The 23,629-nt window shown below is 47.2% G+C and overlaps 3 protein-coding genes across 3 annotated transcripts; all 3 read right to left on the bottom strand.

The window, feature by feature from the left end:
• Nucleotides 1-6,659: 6,659 nt before the first annotated feature.
• LOC135389852 (uncharacterized) lies at nucleotides 6,660-8,664 on the bottom strand. The gene is made up of 3 exons (XM_064619888.1): nucleotides 8,203-8,664; nucleotides 7,735-8,142; nucleotides 6,660-6,980 (listed from the first exon to the last, which is right to left on the bottom strand). Exons 1-3 carry the CDS (start codon nucleotides 8,515-8,517, stop codon nucleotides 6,720-6,722), a joined length of 984 nt encoding a protein of 327 aa, XP_064475958.1. The 5' UTR covers nucleotides 8,518-8,664; the 3' UTR covers nucleotides 6,660-6,719.
• Nucleotides 8,665-9,412: 748 nt separating this feature from the next.
• LOC135389853 (uncharacterized) lies at nucleotides 9,413-11,514 on the bottom strand. Its single transcript, XM_064619889.1, has 3 exons — nucleotides 10,960-11,514; nucleotides 10,483-10,890; nucleotides 9,413-9,726 (listed from the first exon to the last, which is right to left on the bottom strand). Exons 1-3 carry the CDS (start codon nucleotides 11,266-11,268, stop codon nucleotides 9,466-9,468), a joined length of 978 nt encoding a protein of 325 aa, XP_064475959.1. The 5' UTR covers nucleotides 11,269-11,514; the 3' UTR covers nucleotides 9,413-9,465.
• A 1,918-nt stretch (nucleotides 11,515-13,432) lies between these two features.
• LOC135389854 (uncharacterized) lies at nucleotides 13,433-15,978 on the bottom strand. Its single transcript, XM_064619890.1, has 3 exons — nucleotides 15,553-15,978; nucleotides 14,478-14,885; nucleotides 13,433-13,760 (listed from the first exon to the last, which is right to left on the bottom strand). The coding sequence occupies exons 1-3, from the start codon at nucleotides 15,868-15,870 to the stop codon at nucleotides 13,509-13,511; spliced, it is 978 nt and encodes a 325-aa protein (XP_064475960.1). The 5' UTR covers nucleotides 15,871-15,978; the 3' UTR covers nucleotides 13,433-13,508.
• Nucleotides 15,979-23,629: the final 7,651 nt, after the last annotated feature.

Raw genomic sequence — 23,629 nt, forward strand, 5'->3', positions numbered from 1 at the left:
CGATGAACTTCTAATAGGCATGCGCACTCTCGCTGTTTCCTGCACGTGGAAGGAGCGATGCGTATCTCGTTGTGGCTTGCGCAGGATGCTATTTCGCATCCTGCGCAACGTATACGCCCCCGGTCTTCCTGCTGCCCGTTTCTGGTGGTTCCCGTTTCCTCACGTACTCTGTGGTGTTGCATTTACTTTGGTATGCAAGTACGGTGTATGCAACATCCATTCGCAAGAAGTCAAAATGTATTTTGGCGATATGAAACAAAGTACATCGGCAGCAATGACAAACGCCACTGCGTATCGGTTCACTTCTGCAATCACAAAAGTTTTGCATGCAGGCAGTTTGTTCTGTAGCTGTCGGCATGTACCTTTCATCCACAGGAAGTCGCGAAAATGTTTTAATGTGCTAGCATTAGGGTCCTCACCCGAAAGAATCGCGGCGCGGTCTGTCTGTAGCCACGGCGCGGCGCGCATGCGCGGTGAGTAGAACGGCAAAAGGTGGGTGCGTGAAGAGCGCGATGCGACGCCGGCGCGTAGGCAGTGCAGCTGTGGTGGTCGATAGGTTCAGAGGTGTCTGCGTGGGCGCGTCATGATTTATGAAAGCTGTGCAAAGGAACGGCGGCGAAAGAAAGCTGAGGCTGCGAGACGGCGCCGCCAAGCTGAATCGCAGGAAGCACGGAGGGCTCGTTTGGTTGCGGATGCTGTCTTGCGTTAGCGCTGTTTAGGGTCGCGTGAACGGTTGTGTAGCGTTTTGAAGGGGAGTTGCCAAAGGTTTATCAAGTTTTAATGCTAACGCATTTCCGTCGATTCCACCAATGTATCGACCACGAATTTTTCCGCAGGGTCTCCCAGAATTATCTTACTATTGGCACAGCAACTGACGTGTCTTCACGGCCCTGAGGGCGTTTTTCATGCTTTTCGAAGAGACGCAACTACGAGGCAAGGAGAACGGTCATCTGTTTGCAATGAACCATTTCCATGTACGCGTCCATGGAGGAAAGAAGAAAAGGCCCCAACGGCTGTTCGACAAAAGAGAGAACACAGACATAGACAAACATTGTTTGCCCCTTTTGTCCTGGCCAATCTCCCTTAGTGGCTCACGTCCATCATCTTCTTGGCTGAAGAAGAAGAAGAAGAGAAGCGTGGGGCAAGTGACGTGGGGATAGATTTTGAACTTTTCGCTATCTCGTAACGTTTGCTAAATGCTCGTGCTTCCCGGTTGACGGTCAATGCGCGTGACGGAATGAGCGCGCGCAAATTTTCAAAAATACCTATAACGATCGCTATACGCAGATCAAGATTGAGCCCTAGGGGGTGAGCCGTAGCTTCTTTGGAGCCATGCGAGGATCACGTTACCTGAATAGCCCAATGAGGTCGCTTTGCACACGCCACTTTGGGGGCCACTTGGGCGCGCTACCGCCACACCTCTCCAAGTATTCTGAAACTATGCGTTGGGAGCTCCCATAGATACGTATGTAACCGGAACCGGAAGGCGAGCGGTGACGTCACTAGAGTGACCCCCAATCTCGGCTTCACTTCTCAGAGCAATAGGGCTCCTCCTCTCTTTCCTTCCTCCGTGTACGCGTCGCTCCTGGCGCGAGAGACGACATGATGAGAAGACAATGATGACAAATTAACGCAACGTGGGCGTATCAGGCATACTTTGAGGATACAGCAATTTAACATTTGTTTGAAATGGTATAGCCTGCTCCTGTGGAAGCACACAACACGTGATGCACCACGAGAAACCACACGAAAACTTGTTACGGCATATTCATAACACGCTATGTTTTCATGCCAACTATCATGGCGACGCTCGTGCAGTTCGACACAACACATTTGAGGCATTGCAAGAAGCTTCACCGCGCATGCGTCAACACCGGCAAAGAGAAAGCTTTTGGGGGCAAAGGGCGTGACCACTGATCTCTATGTATAAAGGCTGGATCGCGCATGGGAGAGGGGCTCGTGGGGGAGAGGCGTGCCTTCGGGCCGCCATGTTGGTGGGCCCTAAAGTGCTGTGTGTGCCCATAGAAAACAATGGGAGGCAACGGAGATTGTGAGTATTTATTGCGCTGCTAGCATTGATCGTTGTTTGTCATCACACAATTTTGTAAGGTGCCAGTATACTGATGTATCCTAACAGTGTTTCACAGGTGTCCTGCCGTTCGATTCTTAATTACGTTATGTTTTGCATTCCGAAACTAGACCGTCACTGCAGTGCAGCGCTGGGGATTGTACTACAGCACGTTTCCCAGCCAACATTTCAATAAGAAACGACTTGAAGTTAACAACAACCATGTATATAATATCCCGTACTGCGTTCTGGACAAAAATTGTTCCATAAAGAACGGTCCGGGAAAAGATATACTCGCATGGCAGAAAGAGATCGTTCTGTAGAATCACAGCCGTTGTTTTAGCCGTGTATGCGTTTAGTATGATTTATATCAAGCATCGCCTTATAGAGACTTTTAGCAAACGACAGCGGTGCTTTGCCTCGCAAATATGGACACACCAAAGCAGCCCAATTAATTACTTCACGCAATTAGATCACACTCGTTAGGACAGTTAATCAGGTAGTGAAGTAAGCTTAATCAATTAAGTTACTTAGAAAGTGGTAACACCTCCTTGAGACACAGGACTTATCTCCTTTTGAAGTACAGCCCTTCTATGTTTGTTTGCTTCTTCCTTTATTTGTTCTGATTATTTGCAGGCGCGGTTGTGCCAAACTGAATTCCTTCTCCAGCACTCACATGCTTTTGTTGAATACAACTGCAGCGTGAGAAAACCTGCTTGGGGACGGGGTCCTGCTATCCAGTGCTGACTTTGTCATGCTTGTTATGTGGAGCATGTTCCAAAAAATGCAGCTCCACGTATGGTCTTCAAATTGCAACAGGACTATTTGGAGCTTGAAACAGTTGTGATTTTGTCATTTTGGCCCTCGCGTACCCAGTCTGTGAAACGCAAACAAAAAAGTCTAACACGATATGCTTTTGTAAAGAAGATCACTGATGATGAGTAAAGAGAATATACAAGTTCAAGTTTATTCAAGTTCAACATTTTATATCAAGTTTATACAACATCAAGTTTATTCAAGTTCAAGATTTATTTCTTGCACTTATGCGTTTCAGGACACAATGAACGTGCAGGGAGGTCGCAAACGACTACATTTATTGTTTTGTGATCTTGCTACAATGGCAATATATATTTTAGGAATGACAATGGTCAGGTACGCTCTCTAAATTTGTAGCACTCAATTTTAGGTTGGAATGAGCAATGAATAGCAACTTCCCCCCTGATATTTTCTCATATATGCTAAATTTTAAATTTAATGTGATCAAATATGTGATAATATAATAATAATATATAAGAATATAATATGTGATAAATGAATGTGATCAACAGTAGATGTAAACAACATGAGTAGCCAGAGAAGTGCATTCACAATAAATAATTTTCTTCTTGTAGAGTATATGTGCATGCCTATTAACTGAAACAATTATCACAGTACCCTGACAAGTTTTAATTTCCGAGAGTGTACTGTAGAGGCTGCTTAGATCTACAACAGTTCATACAAGGTATTATATACTGTGAATGCCTTTAAACATCCCGTGTGACACATATGCCTTTACTTTCTGGAGGTGCTGTGGTAGTCAAAGTTTGTGGGCATTGCGCAGGTTCTGCACCCATTTCTTGAGTATGTCGAGGCAGCTGTGAAATAACTTGCATTGATGATGATTATTCCAATTTTTATGGTGCATTGACAACAAAGGAAATACTAATACATCAGAACATTGGTTTGGGTGCAACCAGTTAAAAATGAATATGTTGCTTAATAAATACATTGGACAAATGTTAAAACATGGTTTACAATCCCTGTATCTTCTAAAAATTAAAAAGATTAAAACTGTTCTAAAAAGAATATGGGAAACTCTTCTAAAAAGAATTATAATATCTAATTATTATATTGCTGGGTGAAGGAGCCTAAAGTGTAAGGTGTGTTTCTGATGTGAACATGTAAGAAAATATGCAAAACTGAGAGAGGCCAACCACAGTGCGTGCACTGAGGTTGTTCCTTCCTGTAAAGTAGAAACCAGTGGATGAGGAACGTGATACTTACTGTACACCCAGCCGTATCACACTGCACAGATTATTCACTGGGTAGCCCTCATGACGAAACCTGTATTGAGAGACCACTTTTGCCTTAGAAACTGCTACAAATAGCACGACACGCTACAAATTATTACTATCGTAACAAGCTGACGACACAGCTCAGACACAAAGGCGTTATTCAAGTCGCGCCACACCACCGTTACGTAGGATTCTTTGTCACAAATCAAACCAAGGCACAAAACAATACCAATACATGAAAAAATGTGACAATCGTGGTCTCATTATGACGTAATACCGAACTTGTGCGTGAAGGTAATTCAAAGAAATGAATGTGGCAGTTGCTTCCGCAGAGAACACCGTGTACCATCGTACCATGCTAGCAATGCATGCAAAAAAGCGCTCGAGTGCTCACACATATATTGATGACAACACTACCTGTGTAGTGTAATACCCCTGTCAGACGTACTAATTTAGTGTCACTTTCAGCGAGTACACTTGCAGTAAGTGTCATTCTTTCGGAGTCACACGGCATCTTTTAGTGACACTAAATGCAAAGTACACTTACGATGAAGTGAGTTCGCCACACTCACTTCACTTTGCCTGCGACAATCAAGTACGTAGCCTCCACGGCAGGGATTGCGTAACAAAAAGCTTATTTTTGGAAAAGGAAAGAAACAACCCAATCGGAATTTATTTTTGGACAAATTTGTTAAGACAGCGCTGATTTGTATAAGAAAGACGTAAGGATTTTTGGCGTGATTTACCGGTACTCTCGTTCACAGACAGCCCAGTAGAGTTCGTAATCCACTTCGCGGCAGCCAGATTTGTTGACATTGCACGGTGGTTAAGTGTTACCGGCGAAATCGCCAAATACTCGCAGTGAAGCACTGAATAATGGAAGACAAAAAAGACATCGTGGTCTGAGATAGAAACCTATGCTATCAGAACGTGGGAGGACCAAGCGAAACGCGAAAGTGTATGCTGACATCGCGGGCCAGTTGCACGCGCAAGACATTCAATCGTTCAGACGTTCAATCGACTTCAACTGCGAAGAAAATCTTTATGAAATGTTTCTGGACGTAAGAAAAATGATTTTGCGAAGAAAGCAACAGCGCACTCCCCGATGTTATGTGGGAGTTCAAGCTCGCCCATCGTCATCACCATGACTGCTTAGTGACACTTACTTACGCCGTGTAGCAGGAGCGTAGTGAAAGTGACATTACGGGACGGAGTGCACTTCAAATAACTGACACTAAATTAGTACGTCTGACAGGGGTATAACGTGTTCTTTCAAGCATATTATGCACTCAAACTGTATTTGCCGCCGGGTAAAATGCAAGTGTGCTCGATTGAACGTCGGAAGAGCGATCAAGCAACCTGCATCCAGTGCTCGTTTTGGGCAAAAAAACACTTCATAATGGTCAACTAAATCTACAGAATGGACGCCTATTTATTCCTCGATAAAGAGTGACTCACCTGTATAAATTTAGGCCCTGTAACCTTGCCAGTACGGCTGGAACGACCGTAATTGCAAGAAGTTGCCATGATCGCTGCGGCGACTGTTGTGGGTACAGTAAGATGGCGGCCGGTTTCTTCACGCTCGCGCTTCCTATCCGCGATCCAGCCTTTTACAATCGAGATCAGTGGGCGTGACACGTGAGTTCGTCGTCGTCGTCGTCCACAGAAATGCAGTGCCCCCGCTTCATTCGGTGATGCTTTTACGGTGAAAAATAGAAGAACCATACACCGACATTTATGTCTTTCATGTTTCGGCGGTTAACACATTACAGGCATTGCAAGAAAAAGCTTTGCCAACACGCATCACAGCCTACAGCATGTTTACGTGTCAACAAACATGGTGCCCTCCGCCAGAGGTGCGCATACGCGTACATAGAAATGGTCCATTCGCCCGTATCGTTTAGTTTTGCCGGTTCATAGCAACGTGCTCCGCACGATACCAAAGGCCTGCCACAGGTTCGGCCAAGATCATGTGATACACGCTCAACAGAAAGCAAACACCACGGAGCATTTATTTCGTATACAACGAACTTTTTTCGTCGTGTCCTCCACCAACAGTACAGGAAGCACTCACAGCGCACAGTCCATCAATGTTGTGACGTCCATCAATGTTTGTGTCCAATGGCAATGGGTCTCGGATAATCTTCTGGACGATTAATTTATTTCAAAGGCGTTATTTATTTAGTCAATACTGCTGACTGTCCAGTTTAAATTCAGAAACCTCTTCTTCTTCTGCTCCATATAGAATGGCACCAATAACTCTTCCTCACCTTCTTCCTCACAGACACTCACCGTGCTTCACAAAAGGACATTAGCCGAGGCATCTAGTATACTAGAGTTCGCGGGATCTTTGCGAAATAAAAATAATAAATTCCGACCACCTCTCCCCTTTACTCCGTTATACTGGCTTCATGTATTCCGAGGAGTTTGTATTAAGGCTACAAGACTCTTCGCCATATGTGCCATTGGTACTCCAGACATCTAATAAGTCATGTACAAGACATCGGCAACCCGAAGATAGTAGCCAAACAACTTACTTAGTGGGATATTTACGTATTTATTTTCTATGCCTGATGGCTGTCGCCATTCCAGAAGTACTATCGTTCCTCGCTCTTCCTCAATATACTGTGAAGTTCCTGCGTGAGTGCATGGACAGTACACGGGTTGGGGAGATTGTCCAGCTCCATGGACGAGTGTGCTATGTCGGTGTAGCACATGACGTGCACTCTGGGCTCATCGTTCTCCGTGAAGACCTCAAAGAAGAAGGCTGAGCAGAACGGCGGACGCTGGTCACACGTCGAACAGAGCAGCCGGATGAAGGAAAACACCACGATGTCCAAGGTCGTGAACAGGTGCATCTGAAATACAGGGTAGACCGTGTCATTACGAAGGAAGGATAATACAAATCAAACTAGGTGAGGGTTTGAGACTGGCAAACAACCGCGAAGGCACAATGTTAACCTGTTCTGGTCCTGGGTTCGAAAGTAAAGAGCTATACTCTCTCTATGATGATGATGATGATATTGATGATTATATAGCTGCCGACACCACCAGCACAGCTGCTTTTGTATTCTAGGTGCCGGGCACACGAGCGAACAATCCAGTCAGGTCAGATCAGTTTTCTGTGTTTAAATGTCAAAATGAGTCTCGCTTCAGTTGGAGCAACAATACGTAACTTTAGTTTGAGACGATGAGAGAGACGATTTTGAGACGATTAGTTTGAGACGCTACCCCAATGCTGGTGGTGATGCTGGGAATGAAATCACGAGCCCATTCGCAATAAGCATCGAAATCAGATGGTGTCCAAAAAGGTCAAAAGAGCTTAGATCGTTGGTGGGCTGGATTTAACAAGCAATTTTGATAGAGAGAGGGGGTGAGAGTCCAGCTGATTAAGCGATACAGAGAGTGCGGTTCGGGATGGTTGGCAGTGGTAGTCCAGCTGGAAATTAATTTATGATTTCTATATTTTTTGAGTGAACAGTACGATAATGTTTCCGTACTTTGCTTTCTTTGCAGCTCTCCTGAAATCGCCTAAGTTTGTCTTCAAGGACATGCCAGAAAATTCTACTCTTGTAGCACCAAAGACAAAGTCATCAGCGTCCATGCCTGTACCTTATCTGGCAGCTGCCCTTTCTTCTCGAACTTCTGTTCCAGCGTCTCCAGCAGGCGCGTCATGGCGTAAGTCGCAATGCGTTTCTTCGCCCCAACCAAGGACATTTTGAAGAGCCGGTCGTCGGCCCAGATAATTTCTGGCCAATGGCACTCAGCCCACTTGGGTATGGGATGTCCGTTGTGGACGTGCGTTACGATACTGTCCAGGGACTGCGCCACAGCCTTTTCTGGCTTCGTCGGCGACCCCGAGTTCTCGACCACGTAGTCCACTATCTGTCCAATGGTTTGGAACTGACCTACGCAGCGCTCCTGCATCACTGAAGTATAGTTTTCCATTAAGGCCGATGTCTCAAGGCTGTCGTAGTCAGTCGTATCCTCGACAGGTATTACATCCTTGAAGCCCAGGCCCTGAGAAAAGGAGTTGGGTCTGAGTCTAATGGTTACTGGTGAGCCGGTCCCAAAGCTTACCTCTAATATGCGACGACAACTTTGAAGGGACACAGGTTGTTTGTTGCAAGTCGCTCGTACTTCGCCAGGCTGACCCTTGAGAAGATTCGGGTATCGTTCCCTGATCACCTTGCCCACATTATTGCACTGCTTCAAGCCTGCTTTGGTCAGCTCACCGTAGCCTTCAGGGTTAGTCTTAACGAGCTTCGAACAGTGGGTAAGCGGTGTTCGTTCACCGTGCCTGACAAGAACAAACACGTATTCTACCCTCTGAGCTACATCGATGTGGGCTTTGCCACTGGCTGGAAGTGTTCGGAAACCAGCATGATGTTCCATTGGTGGTTTGTGGTCCGCTGGTTATGACGCAGGTCCCGCTGCCAAACACCAGGATGTTGCTCTGGCCCAAAACTCGAGAATATGATATGCGCTCCAAGGTTCTACGTTGCACGCTCCGTACCAATGGCGATGGGGCTCTTAAGGACTTCTTCTTCTTCTTTCCCATGGAGCATCTTCTGTCCATTAGCCACAATGGAGATTGACCAGGGCGAGGCAGGTGCGTGCGTTTTTGCAATTTCCTCTCGTAATTCTACGTATACCGCAACAACTCATGGCATGCCTTCCTATTATGTGACTCCGGTGTGGCAATACGTTTTTCAATGTCACGTGACCAATCGTGACATTGGGACGGGACGTGAATCGGGACGCTGGTGTCGCTGCTAGGAGACCAATGCCCTCTCCAGAACATGACATAATTGCAGTTTGTGCAACAACAAACAACGTTGGGCTAGTTGGTAAGGGTACGGCATGGTAGAAAAGCGCACAGAAGACACGGACAAAAGAAGACGACACCACCTGCGCTTTGGTGGCGCAGGTGGTGTCGTCTTCTTTTGTCCGTGTCTTCTGTGCGCTTTTCTACCTTGCAGTTTGTGGTCTTATCATTACGTCACTCGCTTGTTGCGTCACCGAAACTTGTGGAGGCTCAGCAGATCTTCAAAAATTCACAGCATTCGTAAACAGGATTGAAATTTCGCGTATAGAATTCTTGAGACGCCGCCTTTTCGTGGACTAAATAAAATAAACGCTGTTTTCCGAGTCCGGAGCGGCATGTCAAATATAACTACAACGATCGCTATGAGAAAGTTCAAGATCTTGAACTTTCACATAGCGATCGTTGTAGTTCGCGCGCTCCATCACATTTCTTCCAATCGTTATTGCACTGTATAAATACATATTGGAACATTACGTATTTATTTTCTATGCTTAGCTGTCGCTGTGCCAGACGTACTATCGTTGCTTGATCTTCCTCAATATGTTGCGAAGCTCCTGCGTGAGTGCATGGACTGTACACGGGTTGGAGAGATTATCCAGTACGATGGACGCGTGCGCGCTGTCGGTGTAGTACATGATGTGCACTCTGGGCTCGTTCCTCTCCATGAAAATCTCAAAAAAGAAAGCTGAGCAAAAAGGTGGACGCTTGTCGTACGCCGAACAGAGCAGCCGGATGAAGGAGAACACCACGATGTCAGAGGTCGTGAACAGGTGCATCTGAAAGACAGGGTAGACTGTGTCATTACGAAGGAAGCCTAATATAAGTCAAACTGTAAAGAGTATAAAACAGGAGGCGCGTTCGAAACCGAGAAAGAACTGGTGAAATAAGGGTGAGCAGGCAAGCGAGCTGGTGAAGGTTCGACGACGGTAGCATACCTTGAGCTTGAGGGAACGAGAGGACGCAGAAAGGAGTAGACAGGACGAGGCTCAAATTTGCTTTGACGAGGCTTTGAGCCTCATCCTGTCTACTACTTTGTGCATCCTCTCGTTCCCTCAAGCTCAAGGTACGCTACCGTCGTCAATGAACTGGGAAGGATCTAGGGTACTAGGAAGAACCTATTCCTGACCTGGATTCGAAGGTGAAACGTATTTGGAAAACTACAACTACACTACACTGTACCCGTTTCCACACCTTTAAACGTGTAATAATGTAATGTACATGGCGCACGCCTCTTTTCCCTGTAGTTTTGCTAATTTCTTAATGGAGTACGGTTTAGCAAGAGTTGTCTTTCCTCGGATGCTATCAGTTCTCCAAAAATTCACTCATTCGAAATATCAACATTGTTGAATAGCATTGCCTATGTTTTAGAGTGGCATAATTTGTAATTTTCGAGTGGGTAGTACGTTCATTTTGTTTCGGACGTTACTTTCTATAAAGCACTCCTGACTTTCCCTCAGGTTTGACTTCAACGACATGCCAGAAAATTCAACCCTAGTAGCATCAAAAACAGTCATCAGCCTCCGTGCCTGTACCTTATCTGGAAGCTGCCGTTTCTTCTCGAACTTCTGTTCCAGCGTCTCCAGTAGGTGCGTCATGGCGTAAGCCGCAATGCGTTTCTTCGCCCCAACCAAGGACATTTTTAAGAGCCGGTCGTCGGCCCAGATAATTTCTTGCCAATGACTCTCAGCCCACTTGGGTATGGGATGTCCGTTGTGGACGTGCGTTACGATACTGTCCAGTGACTGCACCACAGCCTTTTCTGGCTTCGTCGGCGAACCCGAGTTCTTGACCACGTAATCCACCATTTCTCCAATGGTTTTGAAATGACCTAAGCAATGCTCCTGCATTACTGAAGTATAGTTTTTCATTAAGGCCGATGTCTCAAGGCTGCCGTAGTCAGTCGCATCCTCGACAGGTATTACATCCTTGTAGCCGAGGCCCTGAAAAAGAAAGTTGGGCCTAAGACTGATGATAACTGGTGAACTGGTAGAGTTGATCCCAAGGCTTACCTTTAATATCCGACAAATACTTTGAAAGGATAGAGGTTGTTTGTTGCATGTAGCTCGTACTTCGCCAGGTTGACCCTTGAGAAGATTCGGGTAGCGTGCCTTGATCACCTTGCCCAGATTCTTGCACTGCTTCCGGCCTGCTTTTGTCAGTTCACCGTAGCCTTCAGGATTAGTCTTAACGAGCTTCGAACAGTTGGTAAGGGGTGTTCGTTCTCCGTGCCTGCCAAGGGCGAACACGTACACTACCCTGTCAGTTACATCAACGTGGGCTCTGCCACTTGGCGAAGGTGCTTGGAAATGAAGAGCCATCCGAAGGTCGGAGGTGTTCTGATGGTATATACGGTGGTGCCCTGCCGCACGTTTTGCCGTTAAAAGCGATCGAAGCACGATCTCTGTACCGATGGCGATAGGGCTAATGAATACTGATGTGTTAGCGTACTGTTGCCTAGTTATTAATGCCTGTCTTCCTGCCTGCCTGGCGGCATGGTGCTAGGGTGCTATGGGATCGTTCGTCCTCGTCTGACGTCATGGGGAACTGTGCCGACATTTCTCTTGAAGCGCCTGAGAAACTGAGAGGGGAAACCCAGGGAAATCGATAATCCTTGGTTTTATCTCGCCAGGCAACTATGATCATGAGCGACGTCACAGTGATTGGTCGGTGGGTTCACCCAAATAATTTCTTCTTCTTCTTCTACCTGAGAGCAATGGCCGTTAGCCTCTGAGGGCGACACCCAAATAATTTACCACGTTCTACAGAGGGTTTTTGTTTCGTTTTTTTTTTGCTACATGTTCTTTTTTTTAAGCTATTAGAGCCGCATTAATTTCGTTTTCGCAGAGTATACAGACAGCTGGACAACACGTGGTACAGTGTATGCAACTACTGGACGAGTAATTACTAACTCATTAATTAGATGTTTCCGGGGAAATGTGAGATAGCAGAATTGGAACCAGTCATTATTAAAATCCATCGTCCATATTAATCAACCTTGGAAGCGGACGTACCTTGAGGTATATATTCCTGAATTTGCTGTGAAAATGAGCCCAAAACCTACCGGAAGTCTACGGACTTCTCGAGCGCAAAGACACGACATTGGTCTTATCGGGGGTATTTAATTAAGACGATGGATTTGCATTTGCATTTGCCCTTTCGCCAGCACTACCACCACCATGAATTTGCATAATAACTGGCTCCAATGCATTTTCCTGAATACATCTAACCAGCTAATTAACACATTTTAGCTCATTAGTCGCCCAGTAGTTGCACACGCTGTCCTGCTGGAGGTCGTATAACCCACCTGCGAAAACGAAATTTACGCAGCTCTAATAGTTTATTTAAAAAAATCTGTGTCTAATTAAAAAGAAAACATCCTGTATAGTAGTTGTTGCCTTTTGCATAGTTATAGTCGCCTGTATTTCATGTATCGCATAATTGTCGGACATGTATCGCACACTCGTCTAGACTGTTTGTGGTCGGAGCGAGCGAGACCGCACTGCTTGTTTGGTACAGCTCTCGTACAGGGACCGCACAACACTACATTAGAGCTCCCGTGGGGCACTGGTTAGCGTGCTGGCCATCTCACGTCGAGACCAGGAGGTACCCGGGTTCGAATCTCGGTGCCGGCTGTGCTGTCTGGGTTTTCTTCAGACGCTTTCAGACAGTTCCCTTAGAAGTCGACCAATGACGCACAATCCCCCAGTGCGTCAGTCGTGTCGTTGCCCACCCCTGTGAGGTCGACAACGGTGAACCCTTTCACCACCACCTACATTAGAGAGTTTTCGGGAACCGGTTGAGCACACCCGGTACGATCTGTTGGGAGAGCGACGCGCATGCGCTTTACCTCGCGGGGATTATCCTTCCCGCGGAGCGATCTTCCTGGCGGCTTCGAGGGCACGGTCGGTTCGCTCTATTTTGCGGACTCCTCAACGATGCTGAAATGAATGGCCATCGCCGCCGCGATGGATTAGATTTGCTTCGCAGCAGCCAATCATTCCTTGGATGGCGTAATAGTTCCCCACGAAGACCCTCGTTCCTCGGAAACCTCGCGGTGTTTCGATATTTCTGGTTCATCGTTAGTCAGAGCTAAAGGTCAGAAACTCGCCGTAGAAAACATCGAAGACCCCTGTCGCCATTTTGAATGCCGTTCCATGTGGCGAAGCTGTGGTGCTGTGGTGTGGTCGAATATACGTGTGGGAGTACGTTTATTATGTGAAAGAATATTTACAGCGCATCGGAAAAATGTTTTCCCTCTATTCTTAACGAGAGATGGCGCCACACGTACCGCGGCGGTTGTTTCCCTTCGGTTCCCGAAAACTCTTTGGCGAGTCTCCGGTCGATTCCTTGCCAGTGGACCACGGCGGTTCCCGAACGCTCCCTATTATTCTCCCATTCGAGCCTTCGCAGTACCCATCGACAATACAGACAGACATCGACAGACTGGTCGACATGCATACGTACTTAAAAATTAGCATTGCATTGTCGTTAGCCATATATTTGTTGGGTTAGTATTTGTTCAAATTTGTTTAAAATGCTACGTAGAATAGTTCATTAGTCATTCCTTGCGCAAGATACGTCGCAGTTCCTGCGTAAAATGGTGAAGGTGGCAAGGGTTGGTGAGCCTGTCCAGCGACATCGTAGCCACGTTCACACCAGCACAGTAGGCGAGATGCACACGAGGCTCGTCCTTCTCCACGAAGACTTCAACGAGGACGGACGAGCAAAAAGGAGGCCGCTCCTGGTACGATGAGTGGAGCAACCGGATCAGGGGCATCAGTGTGACGTCCGATGTCATGAATAAGTGCATCTGGCCAAAAAAGGACGGCAGTCATCAGAAAATGAGGCTGACACACGAGACACTATCGCTGGTAATTTAAGCGTGGAAGGTATCACAACGCAGCAAGCACCACCACGGGTCATCTTGGATGGTACTGATGGTAAGTTACTGAGTACCTTCTTTCACGTTTCCTAATTTGGCAAATGATGCATGAACCTTGTTCTCGATCCCGAGGTTCTCAGTCGAACCCGCTATTTCGATTCGCAATGGTAAATATAGACTTGAATTTTCTTGGCAAAAGTGCGGAGGACAGTCGAGTTCCGAAAAATAACATAATAATAATAATAATAATAATAATAATAATAATAATAATTTATTTTTACAGCGCAAGTTTGCAGTGCAGTAACGCCTGCTCAAGCCAATTGGCTTGTTTGCAGGTTTCAAACAGCACCATACTTCATACTCTTTGCAGGTTCTTCTGACATAGCTGAAAAAAATACGTATCACAGGAACAACTACTACTAACGTACAAGCTAGATGACGTAACACACAAACTAGTAATAGCTAATAACGTACTACTACCAACGACTACGTAATATATACAAACTAACTACTAGCATAATGCACAAACTGAAAATCGTTATACATAGTGCAACGTCATCCTTCAAGAATTTTCCAAACTTGCCAGGGTTTTAATTTTGCGAACCTTTCCTCAACAAGTTCGTGACATCGGTACTGAAAGCTCACCTTATCTGACCTGGGTTGCTTCTTCTCGAACTTCACTTCCAATGTCTCCAGTAGCAGGTTCATGACATAAGACGCCAGGGCCTTCTCAGATCCTGCAAGCGCCAGCGCAAAGAGTCGGTTGTCGGCCCAGAGGATATCGTGCCAATCATCCTGTGCCCAATCTGGTGTCGGGTGCCCGTTGCTGACGTGTGTAATGAGGCTGTCAGGGGCCTGAACCACCGCCTTCTGCGGCTGCGTCGGCGAACCGGAATTTTTCACCACGAAGTCCACCAACCGGCCCAAGGTTTTATGTTGGCCGATGCATGCAAAATTCATCATCACGTAGTAGTGTCCGGCAAGGGAAGCGTTGTACAAGGTGTCGTAGTCCGTTGGGTCTCGAATCGGTGTCACGTCTGTGACGCCTAAGCCCTGCGGGGAAACGAGAGTTCCGAGTTCCAAGAAGACGAGTGTTCGGCGGCTGTGGTGAACGATGCCCTGCCTAGTATAATAGTTAGTATACGAACCGACCTCAGTGACACCTCTCATGGTCATCGTTGTCTCACGGTGCAAGGCAATTACAAGGTGCAATTATCAACTGGAAAAGTCCCTTTAATAGCTTCGGTTGTTTCCCGCACGCGTATTATCGGAAACTAGCTGCCCTCTCTCTGCCTTTAGGAATTTGAGTAGTCTTTGAACGTGCCTTTGGTCTAGCTATCCCTCTAGTCTAGAGCGCCTTCAAGGGGCCCTCACTTTCCACCACATTCTCGTTTAGATCCCTAAGGCGTAACGCGGAGTCCTCTCTGGTTTCTATGAGCGCACTCTGCCGCAGTGCCTTTCCTTCTCATACTTGCCGTTCCCTCCGTTTGAGGGCGCGTTGAACCACATTCCCAGCAGCCCTTGAGCATCAGAGTTCAAACGGTGCGGTTGGGTGCGGGGAAAAAAGGCAACATTGCTGAGTTTGTGCGACACATCGACAAAGAAGAGAGCAGACAGTCAGATTGTACAACAAAGACCGTTGCGAGACTGAAGCAAAGAGAGATTTCCCCTTGAGGCGGGATCCCCCAAGGGCAGAGCGAGAACACCACAGTAGGCCTACCTCCAATGCGAGGGTGACACTGTCGAACGTCCGTTGCTGCCTGTTGCAAGTCGCCAAGACTTCGCCAGGTTGACCCGTGAGTAGGTGCGAGTAGCGTTTCTTTAGCCATGTGCCCAGGTACTTGCACTGTTCCTTGCCCCTGGCCGTCAGCTGACCATAGTCTTCGGGGTTAACCTTTACCAGTTTCGAACATCGAGTGATAGGCGTCCGCTCCCCGTGCCTGGTCACTACGAACACGTATTCTGTCCTGTGGCTTACGTCGACGGGTGCGGGGATTTTTTGAGCGAGGCTGAGGAATCCGGTGGCAGTCTGAGTCATGGCAAATTTCAAGCGCTAATGGTTGTAGGACAGCTGCAGAAAAAGGCTTGTTCTTCTTCTTCTTCCTCCTCCTCGCACGTCTCATACAACCACGCGAAATAGCTGATTTTACAAAGATGCGCGCGGCGCAAAGCAGCATGGGAAGTTTCAGGGACGCTACTCCGTCGTCTGCTTCGGTTATGGTTTACCCCGGCTGACGCTGCTGCGTCGCACACCGGGAATGTTGTTGTTGTTTCTTCTACCTCCGCCTCTGGCAGTCTCGTAATGCTCGAAGGACGCTCGAAGTTCCCATGAGCATTTGCGTGCCACAGGTGGCGCTTGCAGGCGTTAGAGGGAGCCAGTGGTTGCGTTAAGTAGGCGCCCCTCTTTTGGCGCACTCAACTCGAGAGTATGCGACACCCGAAGCGGACACTAAACAGCGAAAAGCAACCTTGTAGCGTTTCACTGGTCGCTTCCTGATGCCGCTTCCTGTTGTCTTCTCATGCAGTGCACAGACGGAGGACATGTTGGCTTAGTTTGAACCTATAGTAACGTTGGAAGAGACGACTACGGTTGCGAAGACTTCTCCTTATTGTAACGGCAAATGAAATGGAAAAGATGGGAACTTGCAACAGACTTTGTAGGGGCTGTTTACTGCGAATACTGCTGGATGTCGTGAAGATGTCTGCGTTAAAGCACCGCATTTCCCGCGAATAATCCCGCTGATATCCGTGTGGAAGTCGTCCACTAATACAAAAGCATGCTAACAGTTATAAAAATATTACACTTTACTGAAATCGGAGCGTTGGGTAACATATAAAGTCCGTACTTTGCTTCCGAGCCAATGTCGTCCTGCCGGCGCTCAACAGGAAGTACGTCATCGGAAAATCTCAAGCACCCGGGCGGTTGTCGTCTGCTTCAAAGACCCCATTTCAAAACGGGTGCGCGGGGAGCGGCTCGGAGTCTCGCACTCCCGGGTGCGCGAGTAGTGCTTGTGTCGCGTTCAATGAGTGGAGTCTGAAACACTCGCGCTCCGGGGCTCTTACTTAACGCAACCAGAGTCTGTGTGGCTGGTCTTCCGCTCCGATGCCAATACGGGGGGTGTCGCTTACAGCTTGAAGCAGTAGTATTTTTGAAATGTGATATGGGGGGCAAGATTTCGCTTGTCCCATCCTACAGTTCGCAATACGACAGGTGGCGCTTGCTTTTGTGAAGTGGTCTATTGCCTTCGTCTACATTCTTTTCCGCACATAAAAAGTGGTAATCCGGGGTCTTACGTCACGTGACGACTTTATCATGAATTCGTGATCCAGGCCACAGAGACGAGCTGGAGCTCGAGCGTTTTTACCGTTCCTCCCACCTTTGGGGTCGCCTGCTTCTCCTTCTTTTTTAAGACGAATGGCGGTGCAGTTGCCTATGAAGCCGGCCCAGGACGCATGAGACCCCCCTGTAGAGGTCGTTAGACAGCTCAGTGTGGACGACACTCGCTGGCTATACCACGGAGGCTACGCAGCTGCAGCGGGGGCCGACAGTGGATAATTGTTTTCCCCAGCACTAAATCCGGGTAGAGGCTTCCGCGCCTTGCACTGCTCACAACTACGATGTGCACGACTTGACAGTCGGGACCGTTACTCGTAAATTGAGAGTGAAGGGCGGAGAATTCCGAGGAACTGCTGCTGTCAAAATTTAAACCAGCCCATCCAGGGGTTGATGCAGTTTGAACCAGGGCAGCCCAATTGGTGGTCCCAAGTTAGGTTTGTGGCCCAAGTTGTCACCCCTTTTAATGGGTGGCAGAGGCGCAAAAGGAGATCTGAGCTGAGTCGGAAAGTCAAGTTACTCGACTTTTCTCAGTCACATTTCTCATTTCATCTTAAAATCATCATCCACATTTCTACCTCCCCCCCCCCCCCCTGCGATACTCGGGACGTTACTGGCCTGAGCCGGAGCGTGACCCAGTACTGCGGGCAGCCCCATCACCACAACCGCCACCACTAGCCTAAGAAAAAGAAAAAGACCAAGAAAAAGAAGTAGAAGTTATACCTTCTGTGTACGCAGCACAGGCGACCTACAAAACGCGCATGAAGAAGAACCACATAAAAAAATTCTGATTTAAAAAAACGTCTGCAGCAGAAGCGTATGGGTTCAGCGGTATTTAGTGCTGCTACGTTTGCCACACGTTTTGGTAGTTAACGCACATGTTACGCATTAATTAAGGAAATTTTGCTAACAGCACACGAAAATTAGCCTGTCTTTTTTTTATGTTTCATGAGAGCGGGTTGCATTTTCGCGCGGTTGAAATCACGGTGAAGGTGATTTCAGGCTATGTCTCGTAACGTATGTCTGCCTATACATCTCATGAACGCGTCACGAAGAGAGAACTGTCAGCGTCATTGTCATCGTCAGCTGACATTCCCATCGTCAATGTGTGTAAGTGGCGCCACCGTAGTATTTAACGGCGGTGCGCCACGTCGTAATCGTCAGTCGTCATTCATGGAACGTCCTACGACGACCTATTCGGCACCTTACCATCCTAAATTATTATGCATGCCTGTATATACGTCTCATCATCATTAAACGTTTGTATTTGTTGCTACTCCGACTGCCGCATCCTTATTTCAAGAGTTTGGCGGATGAAGATATCTTGGAGTGAGCCACGGCCCGTCCACCTTCCTTCCACACTTGGCGACCCAGCACCAATCCTTTGCTTCATTCCCGCCTCACAGAACGTTAGTAGACGGTCGAGAAGGTAATAATGTAATAATGATACCGTCTCATGTACGCGTCTCATGAACGCGTCACGAAGAGAGAACGTTAGTAGACGGTCGAGAAGGTAATAATGTAATAATGATACCGTGATGTTACACGTAACGTATGTCTGCCTATACACTATGGCGACATGGGTTGCACGTGCCGCCGGGTAAGACTGCGGATAATTTCGACCACCTGGTGTTCTTTAGACGTGCGCCGGAAATCTCCTAGGAATGAGAAAGAAAAGGGAATAGAGCCCGACCCGGCCCGGTGACTCAGGGCGTGGATCCCGGCCTATGGTATTTCCAGACGTGACATAAGCGTTTCTAGCGCTTATCACAAAAATTTATAAGTAAATTTATAAGAAGAGAAGACACGGCCGCAAACATACAAGAACTGTCGGTTTGACACCACAACAGCACGAGACCAAATTAAATCCAGGACGTACGCGGGCAAGCGCGTTACCGTTGCAGTTTCAAGCTTTTGTAGATGTAGAGGATGTCGTCGACAAACTCCTCCCAATCCTTAGCCCTCTCACCAAGCTTTGCGAACGTGTTTGTGAAATACGTGAGGAGTCAGGAGCAATGTAAAGTGGCTTTGAGAATGTTATGAATGGTCGAATCATACGCATAATGCAGTGTTCCGTGCTTGTTTTTGCAAATACTATGCAAGAAGAATGACGCAAGCACGTGATGATGTGAAATAATAGTCCTCCATTGTGTGGAATTAGCTGCGTGACCCGGTCGAGCCTGACTATCGGAAACATGTATGTCGGCTCCTGCCCGGCCCGCAGTGTTGGCGTATTTTGTGGCCCGGGCCCGGCCCGGAGCACACAGCCAATACAAGCCCAGGCCAGGTCGGGGGACCCGGGCCCGTGAAGGGCTCTACAGCACAGGGCGAGCTCAAACTAACAACTGAGCTTATTCTAAGACAGAAGGTACAGGTACAAGGTAAGGCCATTACCGCGACAACCCGGAAGGTGGGAGATTAGCGCGACAACGGGAAGGGCGGCCTAGAAACCCTAGTTCATCGCGCTAATCTACCTTCCGCGACCTTCCAGGTTCTCGCGGTAATCGCCTCAACTTGTACTTATACCTTCTGTCTTCGTCCTATGCTGTTCCTGTCTCTTTGCTGGCTTTTCGACATGTCGTTTTAGCCCACGTGAAGTGCGTTTCGCACGGCACACCATTTATCAGCGTGGAGAAAGACAGAGAGAGAGAGGGCATTAATCGTGACCCCTTGCTCCAAGAAGTCCACATCCGGCATGTCCCAGAAGACAGTTCACATGAACTTCCCAGCAAACGACTGCATCTTGCTTTTCTTTCGCTGCGAAGAAGCGTAAAGGTGTGCCACTATGCCAATCGGCAAGGCCGACCGGCTCTCCCCGATGGGCTTTGTCTGGGGCTCACTACGCCGATCGGCCTTGCTGAGCGGCATAGTAAAGACACACCTTTAAGGTGCGTCATAAGGAACCATAAGCAAAGCACACAGAGAAAGCTGATCGGCATAGTAAGGAGGCACCTTTACGTCGCCATGATACTTCCTTTTGTCTCTGGGGTGGAATGATGCATCCAGGTTTTATCACATGACTCATTGCGAAAATTCGTCACCCTCATATGGAAACCGGTTCGGCAGCTGCTCAGAGACTGTCATGCACGCTCCCTTATAGTCGCAAGTGATTTGTCGGGGAACCCATTTTGCTCAGACTTTGGGGATTCTAGTCACAAGTGCTTTGCCCGTGAATGCTTCGTGAATGCCCGTGAAGTCATGAGTGCTTTGCCCGTCTCCGCACTGCCAACACTAATATTATTCTGGGCTGCAGTGTCCCGAACTGTTGCTTGCCGGTTCTCGAGAATGGCTTTTTCAACGCCTAGGATGTTCACTGGCGTGACTGCTGTAGGACAAACGTCTCCATGTGGTCCATTCGTCACCATATCCCGTCTTTCGCCCAACTGTGTGTGCGCAATTCGTACACTCTTCCCCTTGACATCCTTTGTTCCCCATACCGTGCCTATTGTAATATTTGCCATATCTCAGCTGATCTGACGTTCTTCTTAACAAGGAACTTGATTATGAATCGCTGTTCCCGCAGCTACAGACGCACTGCTCTCCGCCATGATAGCTGACCCGAGATGGATCGTACTTCGCTCTCCGAAAGTTTTATTCAGTGAGATTTACTGATTTTTCTCGGGCAAAAGTTTCGGTCAACCTCGAACGACCCTCGTATATTGCCATCACTACACATTACGCTGATACGTACGGGATTGTGGTCGAAGTTTTGTTGCTGGTTGGATAGTTCGGCAAGTTCATTGGTTGACTGCTCTTTGGGAATAGTATGGTTTTAAGCGGGCACGAACTGTCGTAGAGCTCTGTGGTAACGTGCGCATGTAGGATACTCAGCGGAATATTCCGATTAGGTCCATGTGGACTTCCAATGGGATTCACCCAATGGGCGCAACTGGGCATCCAAATTGCAAGCCACAGGTTCGCTGTTTGGAGAATAGAACTCAGATCACATTCAATGGGTATTGAACTGGGGTAAAATTGAAAGTCCATTTGGAGCCGGTTCTGAATTTAGGCTTTTTGACGCAGTGCACTTGGCGAGAACACTATACGTATTTAACTAGTTATAGTTATTGGCAGGGCCGGTGCTAGGGGTGTGCGGGGCCTGAGGCAAAGGCACATCGCGGTGCCTGTTTCACGCCAGCAGTAATGAAAAGATAAGAAATGATAAGATTTTCGCAGTGGGAGATTAAAGTAATCCCAGGTTGAGGTCTTCGTGCGCGGGGCCTTAGGTGGTCGCCTAACTCGCCTTCCCCCCATTGCCGGCCCTGGTTATTTGCAAACAATCCAAGCGAATTTGCACAAGAACTAGCAAAGCAGGTATGATACCTGATAACATATCAGCCAATCAGTGCAGCAAACAGTGCAGATATCCTACCTGAGAACATCATCGGCAAGCCAATCGGCAAGAACCCAACTGGAAATTCCAATTAGACCGACTGATATCCATTGAGCTCCATTTGGAGTACAATTGGACAAACCGAGAGCCTATTCGTCTAATATTGGATGCCCAGTCACACATGTTGAATGATTCCCATTGAATTTCAGTGAAGAACCGATTGATGTTTATCGGAATTCTCAAGTGGGTCACGGGTCTATATTCCTATGTCACTGGCTTACAGATTACTTTGTACCTGGGTACTTTACTATGTCGGTTTAGTAGGTTAGCACTGTAGGCTACACATGGTACTCAAATGACCACAGTAACTCATTATATCTTGCAGGTGAAACCGCGAAGAACGTAGCATTGATTGGCCTGTCAGTTGTGCTGCCATTACATCACGCCGACATCAAGAATGAGGGACCTTGAAATTTCGAAATTCAGCTTCGAAATGGATCAAGCAGAGTATATCGACTTCTGTTCCTTGGTTTAATAAAGACCATAGGAAATATTTTGTATCTGTGTTCCCTTAAGCGTAAATACTTGAGAATGACCAAGGCATGGGAAATTAAATTAATTAATCAGCCAACTTGTATCAAGTCAAATCAAAATCGACCAAATAGATCATAGTGTGCCCACTAAAGCTGGGTGAACATGTGCAGCAGAAGCAGTTGACACCCGGTTCCTTTCCTCGGGATCGTCAATTTGTACATCTTGAACCAAAAACATTAAAAAAAATCCCCAAAATGAACATAGCCCCTGGCGGAGGTCACCTATACTAATTCAAGGCCACGTTGGAGGTCGAACAAGGTTAAACAAGGTCAAACAAGGTGACCCCGTTGCAAACGATTGTGGCCGTTTTCGGATAAACCTCAGTGGACTCGTCCAGGGGTGGGAAGGACCCCCCTTGGACGAGTCCATTAATGGACTCTTCCAAGGGGTGTCCTTCCCACCCCTGGACGAGTTCACTTCGTCGTTTTGGCTCAAAAACGTTGGGAGACGGGGTGCAGACGCTGTTTAGACCATTGGCCAGCTCTGGGTGGCACTTGTTTTTCTTTTTTTTTTACCACGTACTGCGGTCAATCAACAAGAAGGAATTGAAATAGATTTTTTTTACCGAATTTAATTGATTTTGAAAGATCATGCTTGTCTACACCTTCGCGCTGTTCTCACGTTGTGTTTTCTTAATATTTGTGCTAGGGCATACCCTTTCAGCAACCTGGAAGCAAACTCTCCTTGCTGTGGACATGGCACCTCCATTCAACCTCCTGCAGTGTTTCTTCAACTGGATAATGGCACTTGAAGAAAAGACGACAGCAGTGGGATTCGAACCTACACCCTCTTGTGTTGTCCATCTATGTTTTTAATTGCCTCATCAACTGCTACTCCTGTTGGATGCTCCCACTTCCATAGTATATGTGCACACCACACGTAATGCACACGTACACAATGCAGCACCTTTATTGAACAATAAAAAGGGTTCACGAAGGCTTCGAAGTAGGGTAGATGGTATTTCATGATCCAGAACATAATGTAGCAGCAAGACAACTGCATAACTGCGTACCCACAGCTAACAGGCTTTACTGACAAACATGCTTCGATTAGACTAGAATAGAGTATGCGGTTGTCTTCCTTGTGTGTCTTTGTCTTGCTGCTGCGCTGCATTCTAGAGCAATAAAAATGGGTCTTAAAAGGGTGATGCTTGATTGGGAGCTGCAGATCAGTGGTATGTATTCCGTCGAAGGGCACTGCTCACAAATAGCTAGGCCTAAAAGGGCTCTTAACAGCAGCATTTTAATAAAAGCATCTAATAAAGGACTAGGGTGGCAAGGACTTTTGGCACTTTTCAAGACTATACTATACTATAAGACTAAGACATATACAAATCTATCACTGCTTGGAAGGTCCATGTTCCAAAGCAGTTTCACCTGCAGGAGAAAATGGGGCTGGTGTAGTAGGTCAATTCCAAGCAAAGAAAAAAAGTGGTGCCGTATTGGCAAAAACAGGTGCGTCGTCCTCCTGTATGAAATCGGGCAGAATTCTAAAAACTCTTGCCTTTGACAATGACTTTCACCAAAGGGCTAAGAC

Source organism: Ornithodoros turicata, chromosome 3 (genome assembly GCF_037126465.1).
Source record: "Ornithodoros turicata isolate Travis chromosome 3, ASM3712646v1, whole genome shotgun sequence".
NCBI classification, from domain to species: Eukaryota; Metazoa; Arthropoda; class Arachnida; order Ixodida; family Argasidae; genus Ornithodoros; species Ornithodoros turicata.

Excerpts from the sequence above, each read along its gene's own strand:
- LOC135389852 (XM_064619888.1), bottom strand. The coding sequence starts at position 8,517 with ATGGAACATCATGCTGGTTTCCGAACACTTCCAGCCAGTGGCAAAGCC. Across the intron at positions 8,143-8,202 it reads GTTGTCGTCGCATATTAGAG|GGCCTGGGCTTCAAGGATGT; the intron begins GTAAGCTTTGGG and ends TCCTTTTCTCAG. Across the intron at positions 6,981-7,734 it reads AAGGGCAGCTGCCAGATAAG|ATGCACCTGTTCACGACCTT; the intron begins GTACAGGCATGG and ends CCTGTATTTCAG.
- LOC135389853 (XM_064619889.1), bottom strand. The coding sequence starts at position 11,268 with ATGGCTCTTCATTTCCAAGCACCTTCGCCAAGTGGCAGAGCCCACGTT. Across the intron at positions 10,891-10,959 it reads GTATTTGTCGGATATTAAAG|GGCCTCGGCTACAAGGATGT; the intron begins GTAAGCCTTGGG and ends TTTCTTTTTCAG. Across the intron at positions 9,727-10,482 it reads AACGGCAGCTTCCAGATAAG|ATGCACCTGTTCACGACCTC; the intron begins GTACAGGCACGG and ends CCTGTCTTTCAG.
- LOC135389854 (XM_064619890.1), bottom strand. The coding sequence starts at position 15,870 with ATGACTCAGACTGCCACCGGATTCCTCAGCCTCGCTCAAAAAATCCCC. Across the intron at positions 14,886-15,552 it reads GTGTCACCCTCGCATTGGAG|GGCTTAGGCGTCACAGACGT; the intron begins GTAGGCCTACTG and ends GTTTCCCCGCAG. Across the intron at positions 13,761-14,477 it reads AGCAACCCAGGTCAGATAAG|ATGCACTTATTCATGACATC; the intron begins GTGAGCTTTCAG and ends TTTTTTGGCCAG.